General features: G+C 40.5%; 1 protein-coding gene across 1 annotated transcript; it reads left to right on the top strand.

Moving 5' to 3' along the window:
* Positions 1-1552: 1552 nt before the first annotated feature.
* Positions 1553-4997, top strand: LOC115022864 (homeobox protein engrailed-2b-like). Its single transcript, XM_029453970.1, has 2 exons — positions 1553-2051; positions 4675-4997. Exons 1-2 carry the CDS (start codon positions 1553-1555, stop codon positions 4995-4997), a joined length of 822 nt encoding a protein of 273 aa, XP_029309830.1.
* The last annotated feature ends 7447 nt before the right edge of the window (positions 4998-12444 follow it).

Raw genomic sequence — 12444 nt, forward strand, 5'->3', positions numbered from 1 at the left:
GCAAATACAGTTCACCTGACCCTGGTTTAGCACTACATAGCATCAATTCAATTTCTGAAACTTTCTCAGTTCCATTAAGTTATAAAATGGTGATTCAAATCAAATCAAATCAAATCAAATCAAATTTATTTGTATAGCCCAATATCACAAATTATGCATTTGTCTCAGTGTGCTTTACAGACTGTACAGGTTACGACACCCTCTGTCCTCAGACCCTCGCATCGCACAAGGAAAAACTTCCTAAAAGAAACCCCATAATTAAAGGTGGAAAAATGGAAGAAACCTCAGGGAGAGCAACTGAGGAGGGATCCCTCTCCCGGGACGGACAGACGTGTAATAGTTGTTGTGTGTACAGGATAAACAACATAGTACAAATACAAACACATAGTACAAATACAACATTCCTATTTAGTTTAAATGCAAAATAGGCCTTCTTTGACCCTTCCCAGCACAAACAGCCCTGCTCATATCTTTTTGGGCTACTGGTCAGAAAATATAGACAAACAGCTTTGTCTCTTTGTCCTTAAACATTTTAACGTGTGCCTGTGGCATAAAGAAAGATGTGCATGGACCATTGTTTTGTTTTTGTTTGGGTTTACATGAATCCAAAAGCTGCTAACCTGTTCTCACAACAATGTTCAGCTGCACTCAAGGCTGTTCCACTGTATTTCAATTGTGTCTTCTGTAGACTTTGGATACTTAGTATTAGTTCATTATTTCCAGCCTTTACACAAACACTAGCCAACCATCAGCAAGCCTTTAGGGTGTGTTGCAATGTGACACTGTTGACCTGTATTATAATGACATAATGTTCATGCCATGATTTGAAGTAGCTTTTATGGAGCTATCATTTACTACCTGAAAGCTGGGCTGGACGTTATTTTCCACAAATAGAAACCCTAACCCTACAAATTATATCTGTCCCTTTAAACAGTTTAAGTAATAAGAAATGTCCGCTGTAACCTGAACGCATCATCAACTGATTTGGATTGTATTATTCTGCATCTCCAGGGAATTCCGGGAAGCTCACATGACACGAACTCTCCAGCTCTATTGGTCCAAGGCACGTGTCTGAGAAAACCGTAGTACAACGTCATCACAGCGTCTCGCAGCCAATCATAAATGAGAACCAAAATCCGTAGTGAAAGTATTTGAGCGGCGTCTTTATCAGGGCAGTTTAGTTCTGCTGGCAGCATCAATAATTGTGTGCAGGGACCCGGAAAAATTAAATAGACTCTGGTTTTTTCAACTATTTTTCCAAAATAAAAATTGAGCATCAAGTCCAGCCATGAGGAGAAGGCTTTTTATCAGAAACTGAAGCATGATTTTTCTTTGTCAATACCCTAAACGGCGCGTTTTCACAGCAAAAACAATATCAACTATTCTGCCAAAAAAGAAATAAGTATTGCGCATCGACGTATTTGTTTTTCGAGTCAGAAATATTATTATTAATTAATTGAGAAAGTTAGGCGGGCAACAAGAGATTGGAATAAGTACCGCGTCTAGAAGTGCGCAGAGTGAGAGGTGCTGAGGGTGATCGGGCTTCATCATTATGGAAGAAAATGCTCGCCGAGATCCAGAGCGCCCAGAGGACTCCGGCGAGGAGTCCAACCGGGCCATCCTGCCTCTGCTCCAGCCACCTGTCAACCAACAGTCCCACAGAATCACCAACTTTTACATTGACAACATTTTAAGACCGGACTTCGGCCGAAAGAGGAAGGACGGGACTTTAGTCCGGGAGGGAGACAGTCTGGGAGTGATCATACGAAGAGAGGAGCTGGCAGGGAGAAAGTCCTCCAAAACTGGCAACCTGCAGCAGGGTGGAGCAGGAGGCGAGGAGGAGGAGGAGGACACGGGAGCATCAGACGACCAGCATCCGGACACTGAGGCCAGGAGGCCTGACCTGATAGCCGGTAATGTGGCTGTGAAAGGTCGGGGGGGCGGCCGGGAGCGCTGCCGCAGCCCCGAGGCCGGCTCGGCCCCTTCGTCCAAGCCGATGCTGTGGCCAGCCTGGGTTTATTGTACCCGCTACTCAGACCGTCCGTCATCAGGTTGGTGGAGAAATATTGCTCGACCACTTATCGTTAATTGAAAAAAAGTAAAGAAATGAAGGCCGGTCAGGATACTTCATTTCTGAATCCGTTAAAAATGGCTGAATATTATTTTAGAGAGAGAAAAAAGGTCCGATTGCATCATTTCAAGTTTAAAAGCTCTGGGGGCTAATTCTTTAGAAAAAAGAGTGACATTTGATTCTCTGAGCTTTGCAACCCCCAATCCTATTTAATAGACATATCACTTTTAACAATTGACAAACCAGTTATTGTGCCAGCATAACTAATATTAGGCTATCTTCATTATTTCATACTTTCAATAATAAAAAAATGATGATAACATTCCTAGAATAGACACATACCTATTTCATATAAAACAAACTACTTTAAACTCAAATGAGAAAGTAATTCGAGTTGTTTGGGATGGAATTCGATCTGGATTTTGGCTTTAAAAAGACGATTAAGTGGACAGGACGACACGATGTTCGAGAAAACTGTTATGAAAATTAAGTTAAAATTAAATACGAGTCGAACGTAAAGTTAAAAATGTGGAAAAGGGAAGTAAAACCAAGTTTAACGCCATTGTTCCTCAGTCTTCTTTGTTGATATACATTAGCATATTTTTTTGACAATGGGGGGGGGGTCTAAAAAGTGAGGGCCGTGTGCCCCAAAAGAGAAGGATTCGATGTGAAATGAAAAACAGAACTTTAGAGCCCTTCACCCGCCAACGAAATTAATAACTAATCTTTGACGGCATTTCCATGTTATGAAAATGCTGACATTAGTAGATTTGAAGCATTTTGCATTTCAGACTCCCGTAAAGCTTTCTATCGCCGCATCGCTCTGTTTGAAGTGATGGATCCGGCGTTAAATACACAACATTTCATTTGTAAAAACAAAGTGAACCATTTGCTCTAGGCTGGGGTTATTTTACAATTGGACGCATGGTGCACTTGGCCTTTTCTTTGTCGTGATTTAGAAACGCATACAACTGTTAAATAATGTTACTAAAAACAAACGAGCTGCCAAGCGGAGGCAAATGTTTCATGTTGTATCGAAGCGGCGTTTGGAAGAGCCCAAAACGAAGAGAGAACAGTAAGAAATGTAGTTGTTATTGTTGTATGGAAACTCAAAAAAAGTTTCCATCGAGGTCCAGGCCCGAGTTTATGGAAATTACCACAAAGGGCCTTCAGAAAGGTCACGCAGGCTGCAGCTTGTAGACTTTGTAGAAATTAGTAAATACTTCAATTATATAAGATTGTATAAAATATTAGAAGGTGTAAAGATAAAGAACGTGTTGTCAAACCAAACACAGCTCTTTAGTTTATGAACAGCTCTTCTAACTGTTGGATGGCACAATTGATTGAGGCCTGTTATATTTTTACACTTTTACGTATGTAAACCGAAATATAATTTGCCATTCATTGTCATTTATTTGCCATTTGACTTCATCATGATAGAAACGTCTGAATATTAAAACAGAAACAAAAAGGGTTATTGCTCTTTTTTTAGTACTTAGTACTTTTTTAAAAAAAAGAAGGAAAAAGGAGTTTCTATGGTAACAGGGAGGGAAAGAGGCGCCTAACTCCCCATCCTCCATCATATCCTAAACCCACCCCCATCTGCACCCTCCTCCTCCTGTTCTCACTAAAGTGTGCTGCAGCAGAGCTGGAGGACATGCAGCCACCGCCACAGCCTGATGGGTAACTGCTCTAAAGTGGTCCACTGAACATAAGCCTCTGTTTATTCCCAGTTACAGTTGTGGTTGTAATTAAAAGTTCTGTTTAGGAAGTATATCTCAGAATATTTCATTTCAATTTCGCATAACCCCCTCTTTCAAATATTTAACCCTAATAGTTGCTTACAAGTAGCCTGACACACAAATGATAACATATCATAACACACATCATGAAGCAGCCTTAGATAACTCAATTCTGATTAAAACAGTCAGGTAGAACCCCTTTAGCTCATGAGTCTGGTTAATTAGTTTTACTGTCGAATAGTCACACTAAGAGGGAAACCCTTGTCCCAAATTGTTATACATTCTGGATATTTTTATTTAATTAAATTATACTAAAAGTATTCATTGACCCAAAGCAGCAGCAGGACCCCTGCAATCCCCACTAATCACAATGCAAACGTCCAGTGGTCCTTGAGCCATTATGACTCAAAAGTCACCATATATTTTGAAACAAAGGGAATATATATTCTACTATATTCAAATAGTTAATGTAATAGCATGGACTTGTTATTCCCTCGCTTAAGGGGCTTTTTATATAGCACCGTGTTATCATTTGCATTACTCAATAATTTACTACCGAACAACTAAACTCTTCCTCAAGCCCATGAAGCAACATATGATCAGATAATGTTCTTATAATATCTAATATTTATTTTCTTTGTTTTCAGAAACCTAATAAAGGCATGACGCAGCAACGTTTCAAACCTTCTACATTTTGACACAAACGTAAACAGAGGCACGATCTGTTTACTTAACGCAACCAGCCACGGCACACTGTTATAGCCTACCTGTGCTTTTTAAATGTGAGAAAGCTTAAAAGTACTAGCCACTAACACTAACCACTGGTTGTCATATTTGTCTACACCCCCACCCCTACCCAAGGGCCCAGATCCCGCAAACCAAAGAAGGCACCGACCCCGACCCCGAGTAAAGAGGACAAACGGCCCCGGACGGCCTTTACCGCTGAGCAGCTCCACCGGTTAAAAACTGAGTTCCAGGGCAACCGGTACCTGACCGAGCAGCGGAGGCAGAGCCTGGCCGGGGAGCTGGGCCTCAACGAGTCTCAGATCAAAATCTGGTTTCAGAACAAACGGGCCAAAATCAAGAAAGCCACCGGGAATAAAAACGCTCTGGCGCTGCATCTCATGGCGCAGGGACTGTACAACCACGCCGGCTCCAAGGATGACAAGTCGGACAGCGACTAGAGGAGACACGGGGACAGGAGGGGAGGAGAGGGGAGGGGGGGGTTCTGAACCATGCAATAAAATCACTTCAGTACCAGCATTCATATTTAAAACTCAACCTGAGACATATTTGTGTGTATGTGTGTGTATGTGTGTGTGTGTGTGTGTGTGTGTGTGTGTGTGTGTGTGTGTGTGTGTTTGTGTGCAGGCTAAGTGTCCTCAGGGCTGTAGTTATGACGATGTCCAATCCAAGTCAGAAATAGGGCTGCGTAAATCACAGGCAGAAGTGGAAATGTTCCATACGACACAATAACATACAAAACCGCAATTTATGTACAATCAGATGTCCAATTAAAAATATGTGTGGATGCTTGTGAACTGTTAACTTTAGGCCTGCTGTGACCCATGCAACATCTACGTTGAGCCATCTTTAGGCTGCATCAGTGATTTGGGTCTGAAACCAAATATTTCAACATTGGTGGATCATTGCCTATAGACTGTTTAGATGGTGCCGGTAAAAACACGTTTTATTTGTTACCTAAAATGTTTACCAGCAACTGGCAGATGAGCCAATACAGTTAATTTCATGTACCATTTACGTTTAGGAAAAACATGTTTTTTGATAGAATTATCATTAGGCTAAGAAAATAAGGACTATTTTTTAAATGTTTAAACAATATATATGATCTCAGAAACCTCACACATTTTAATCTACTCCAGGATTTCCCCCCTGAGTTGTATTTTTACGTGAAGAAACAACTAGGATTCCGATATTCTAACATGTATTGCAACATTGCCTGGTCCAGTTCCAGGGTCAAAACAAGGTCCAAAGATGGACACCCAGAACTACGAAGGTCACATATAGACATTAACTGTGGACGCACGTTTAGCTTGATGTTTACAGAGATGAGGAAGAGTCACCGTGAAGTGAGCTCCACCTGCCCTGAGACATTACATTTAGACTCATTCCAACACACAGGCCTGTTCAACGTTACACTTTAAATTATAACAGGGGAAAAGCTAAAGATGGACCAAGTACAGAAAACATATCCGCGAGAGGCGGGGAAAGTGACTGAACACGATGAGCTCGAGGGATGAGAGAAGTGGACTGGACAGCCGTCACGCGCACGACACCCTTGTCCCGTGAGGCTCAACTGCTGTGGCTGAAGAACTTTATTAATATGAAAACTATATGCTGAAATCCAAAGATTTTTTCTGCTGCATTCTGGGAACTGGGAATTGAGAGGATAGCCTACTTTGTGTTGTGTGTGTTTGGTAATTTCTGACTTTTTTGGCTATTTTCTGCTCTTTTGTTCTTAATTCTTACTGTGTTTTGTCGGCGTGCTGTAGTGAATGTTTACACGCAGGTCTGGTTGTTTTGGTGTCAAAGTTGCCTTCTACAGCCCTTTACGGCCGCCAACATTTGGGAATGTAACGACACATTTTATATCTGGAATTAAAGGTCTGCTTTATAGAAGCTGTCTGGTGAACACTATCTAATAACCTAATTGGTCCTCACAAAACAACTGACAATGAACCCACAGACAACTGAACACAAAAGCACATTCCAGTCTCGATTTGAATTTATTATCTGATTGTATAGTGCTGGAAGAAAGCAACATACATTTTCTTAAGATGACATCAAACATTCGTTTATACAGCCTATTTGTTTTCTATAAACACTTATTTGAAAACATGTCCATTTACAATAACCAACCAAAACACTCGCTTTTTTGCAAAAATCAAAATGTAGCCTAAACCCCTGTAAACAATTCTCACATGTCCCAAAGCCAGACTAGCATTAACATGGACATGATCTCCATTCATCTCCGACCGTCTGCAGACTGGCACCGCACCCTCCGGCCCTGGACCTCCAGCAGCTACAGGCCGTCATGTCGGCCTCCTTCTACGAATGTTCAAGAAAATAGGCGACGTTTTATTTGTTGTTAACAAAGTCAAATCATTATATTATTATTTATATTACTGCATTGAAACGGGGCTCTGGAGTGTTTACATAACTTATTTTTCCTGCAATAACCTTTCTGTTTGAATACTACATTTGCCAGGTCTTTGCCGGGTCTAAATAATGGAGATACAAACCAAATCGTGGTCTTACGATGCTGTGAATGTTTCTTTTTAATTTTATTTCCTCTCCTGTCTTAAAGGAAGTCAGCTGTTCTTGCATTCAATTACAAACCTGGAGAAGCTTCTGCCTTAGTAGTTAGTAAATGCACCTAAAATATTTACAGTGTTATAAAAAGAGCAGCTGTGTTTTCTACAATGGGATTTTGACATCAGGGCTTTTAAGATAAAATAATGAACACATTTAGTTGTTTCCCCCTCTCAGCTGAAGTTCTTTTTTATATGATGCTGCATGTAAATCATTTATATCATAATGGTGTAATGGTAAATAAAAGACAACAATGCAATTGTGTATTTTCAGAAGATTATTTTATTATATAACCGAAAACACACAGGAGAAATGTTTTCAAAAGATCACATGACCCAAATATTTAGTATTTTACTGTGAAGTTGATTGAATCTGCTGGTGGTTTTATTGAAATATCTTCATAATGTATAGCATAACATTGAGGATCTGAGGATGCAGACACAACATCGGGGACACTTGTAGTCTGCACAGAGCTGCATCAATACTTCCTCACTCATGAAGATTTTCCGTTAAAAGCTCCAGCTACTACACATCTGAAACACCAGGGTATTTTTAGCCTTCGATTTTACATTCACTTCAAAACCTTTTCAGAAATGACATTAGAAAAGGCCGTTTGACAGAGAGGTGAAATCAACTCAAGCAGACCACAGTTCATATGATGCACAACATGAGGCTCCCTGACAAACACTCATGGCAATGAAGCAAGTTTTTAATCAGAAATGTTACTTTAATTAACTTTGACTCCACTTTAAAGGGTAACAAGAATATAACAACTAATAAAGTATTTACACAGTGTAACCCAGAATGTCATTTACAATACTACATCGTTGTCCCACATTAATTAAGTTAAGTTAAATACTGTACACAGTTGTATCTTTAAAAAGGGAAAAAAATCAGAATAATGCTCAGAATTTTTTTTTAAGCAAATAGTTTTTCAAAGCTACACCTTGATATTCTGGAGGTAAAGACAGTTATGAATTGCATTTACAGTCTAATAATGACATTTAGGCCACATGGTTTTAACACATTGGGTCCCAAGTTAAGTAGAAAAGGTAACAGGGAGATTTATAACACTCATATATTCATATCTGATTTATATTCAGTTTACAATCAGTTTGGACAGTTTTAACAGATTGTTACAGATGCCATACTCAGATTCATAAGTCTTTTTCAGCCATTATTGCTGACAGTGCTGGGACCCAAAGATTGGTCCAAAATTAAGAAAAATATGTGAAACTGTATTTTAGGCTGAAAATCATGGCCATAGTATCGTAGGCTATAGATAGTGTCAAACGGATATAAGATATCATGTGGATATCCCACATACATTAATTTATACATTTAGGAAAGAAGTTCATCCTCCTGCCTTTCTTCTGCAGAAGGCAGGCGGCCATTGCTCTGAACATCTCTCAAACTTTGAAGGAAGATAGTTTTTCTGGTTGAATACGGCTTCATCACACCATCACCATCAGATTAATGTTTTTAAGTTTGGCAAAGAAAAACAAGCTAGTAGCAATAGAACAATGTAATAACATTTAATAATAAGTTTGCATGTTTCAAAAAACAAAGGATTTTTAAGACAATGTTTGTGGAGGTTATTCAGTCCATGTTTGAATAAACAGCATCCAGACAAAGAACGAGCAAAATACTGAAAGTTCGGAGTGTTCCATCAGCACTTGCTTGTCTGGGTAAAATATCTGTCAGTCATTACTTGGATTAGTCACTTCCTTGTCCTGATCAGTTTGTCTAAGTAACGGTAGTCTGACCGTAGTTTGATTTGATTTTGATTTGATTTAGTCTGCTACACGATAGATGGAACCTAAAACACACACGACTAAGGACCCACTCATAAAAGTTAAAAACTGTTGAGTAAAAATGATCTGCAAACGCAAAACACACACAAAATAATCTCGCAGTCAAATGAACCAAGTCCACCAAATATCATAGAGCTTCACACAGATAGTTTCTGTATGTTGTTTACCTGAACGTCTGACTGAGGTGGAGAAATAGTTTAGAACAATTTAAACAGAGAGGAAGAAAGAAATATGGAGAGCAGAAGGAGACGCATGAACAGAAAGCCAGAGTTGTCTGACTGCTCCATTGGCAGCGGCAGCAGCATTGACCTGGGCTCTGTGAATGGCTGCAGGAGCCCTCATCTGCATTTCCTTTCTTGGCCAGCTTGTATGTGGAAGTAACGCCCAACGGTCGCTGACTTGATGAGCGGAGCTACTCGAGTAGTGAGGAAATAGGGGGGGGCTGCAAGCTGGGTTTCTATGCACAGTGTGGGGCTGTCAGTCTGAAGGGTCGGGGTGGAGGGGGTGGGGGGGGGGGGGGTATAATGGCCAGAGAACCTGGATGAAGGTCAAAATGATTTGGATATCCGTGCAAAAAACAGCCAAGAAATGGACATCTGAATCCCCAGTACTAAATGAGAGAACTTCCAATTGTTTTTTATGGTGGTGTTACATTTTATAATTGATAAGGATTCGGACTAAATCCATTCTGCTGTTCCCTGGTCCAAATGCTGCAACTACTACACCACCCCAACATGCACAGTTTTGTGACCCACACTGGGTCTCAAAGGCTGATGTAGTTCACATGTTTGTACATTAGGCAGATCACAAAATGTACACATTGTTCACACGGACCTTCATGGAGAGTGTAAGTGGATACCAGTTTATACAAGCTGCTATTCTACCACAGTACGTCTGAAGGCAACAGTTTTTGAAAGCCTCACGACAGCTTCCTTATCTCCCCCCAACGTAATGAATGGTACAAGTGGGGAAAGTTATGCATACGTTCTCTCCTAGGAGACATTAAATATGCTGAACTTGGTTATTTACATGAAAAGCCCACCAACTCTCACACCTCTGTAAACCCGGACAATCACCCTGTGAAGTGGGTCTGCTTGTCAGATTTTCATTTTCTGAATACTACAAAAAATGTCAGATGCAGCCCCCCAAATGGGGTTGGGGGGGACCTGGTCAAATATCTGACAGCATACTGACTCCTCAATTTGTGCTTTACTTTCCACCTCACTACATGCACGGCATACTACTTGCTGGGTTTCCACTGAATGTTGGCACTGGACATAAATCCACACCAGCAGGATTCTCAGATGACTGACTCTTCTTTAAAACACTTTGGGGGATGTGTGTGAGAAAAAAGAATATCAACTCATTAACTGCATCTCCTGGTCTTCATCTCACACACACACACACACACACACACACACACACACACACACACACACACACACACACACACACACACACACACACACACACACACACACACACACACACACCAAAACACATATACATACACTGCTATCACTGCTGGTCCATCCCACCAGTACTGGGTTACAAGTCTAAAATAGATAATAACCTTCAGCTAACAACAGAATCAACTTTTTTATTTACCCTTTTTATTAACTAACCCTAAATGTACATATCTCAACAGAGAGTAGTAACAGTAAATGTTATGTTTACTTGTTGAGGCACCATAGACTGTAAATAAGAAGTGGATGTAGTCACAGAGACATCACCCATTGGTATGTGGACTACGTTTTTTGGCCATAGTTGGTTTTATTTGGAACCAATAGTGACATGAGAGGCTTTAGCTAATTACAACAGAACATCGAACAAGACCTTTTCAGGCGATTAAAACGGTACAACTAACTTTAATGAACTGAAACCACACTGTGAAAGGGTTAAATTTTAAGAAGGAAAACGCGAGGGCTTCCCCCTGCTGGCCATTAGAAAGAATGCAGGACTATGTCTATGGAAACATTTCAGTAACACGTCCTGTTGTTTTCTGGCTATATGCAGAGTATCAAGGGGTAAAACATAAAAAAACATCTTACTGACCCAAAGTTCATCCATCCCCTTGTCATAAACTTAACCCCTCCAACAGGCAGAGGCAAAGGGCAGATGAGCAGAGAAAAGAAAAGTACATATCACAAAGTATTGATGTCCCCTGTGTCTCCAGTCAGACAAAAGACGGCCCATCCAGTCCCCCTTCCCCCCACTGAGTAATTTAGCCATAGTTCTCTAAATGCTTCCTAGTCAAACTTGGAATATGGAATGAAGGGGACGGGGGCTTTGTGGCGGAAATATAATTACGGCCGCTAAAAGCTGGTGAAGGTGGAGAATGGGGGATGACATCAGACCAATTTCACACCCGGGCCCTGGATGGGCAGCCCAAGCCTGGGCCTCGCCGCGCAACACTGATCAAAGCCTGCTGCAGCCGCCCCAAAAGCCAAAAAAAAGGGAGACTTAACTATGCTAATCTCCAGGACAAATATATTTTAATCTTGTTAGAATACAAGTTAATGCCACAGCTCAGTGACCAAACTTTATGCTATCTAGTAGAAGGATACAAGAATACAAAATCACACTTTGTCTCCAAGGTTTTTCTATTCAACAAGTGAATGTTGAGTCTCAGAAAAACAACAGTTGAGGAAATATCAAGTAGTCATACCATATACGTCATAATCCTCTCCAGACACTCTCCTAAAGTGACTCACAGACCTGCTTGTGGCATATATTGGCTATCATGAAAAATAGTGCTCTGCTTAATAATCAATATTCAGATTAGGATTGGTTCATTCCTCAAATATCTCTCAGCAACACAGCTGGTTCTGGAGGCAAACAAACCCAATCAGCAGACAGCCCAGCATTCTAGGAATTACATATTTGCTTTGCTCCTCAGTTGCTCTCCCTGAGGTTTCTTCCATTTTTTCCCCTTTAATTTTGGGGTTTCTTTTAGGAAGTTTTTCCTTGTGCGATGCGAGGGTCTAAGGACAGAGGATGTTGTAACCTGTACAGTCTGTAAAGCACACTGAGACAAATGTATAATTTGTGATATTGGGCTATACAAATAAATTTGATTTGATTTGATTTGACATATTGTATTTATTTATCCTCAGTATTATGTCCCAGGTAAATGTTCACTGTCAATGTAGGACATAGTGTGTCCTTTATGAGGCAGAAAGCAAAGGTGTGGAGGTCAGGGTGGAGGCAGGAGTTCATGTGCCATCACAGATCTGCAGTCAATGTTGCTGTTATTCACCGTAACCAAGATATGACCTTAACCATACTGAAGCTGCCTTTCACAAATACTATAGGAAGTGAGAATCTCAAAAACATAATCTAGGGTTTTGCAGAACCATCCAATATCAATGTTCTTGTCTTGAGTCACTAAACTGGATCATTTTGAATTTATTTTCCCAAAAGTAATTTTTCCATTCACATTAAAACACAAACACAACTTTACCTTTATGTTGTGGTGCTGGGA

This window comes from Cottoperca gobio, chromosome 17, assembly GCF_900634415.1.
Source record: "Cottoperca gobio chromosome 17, fCotGob3.1, whole genome shotgun sequence".
Classification (NCBI taxonomy): Eukaryota; Metazoa; Chordata; class Actinopteri; order Perciformes; family Bovichtidae; genus Cottoperca; species Cottoperca gobio.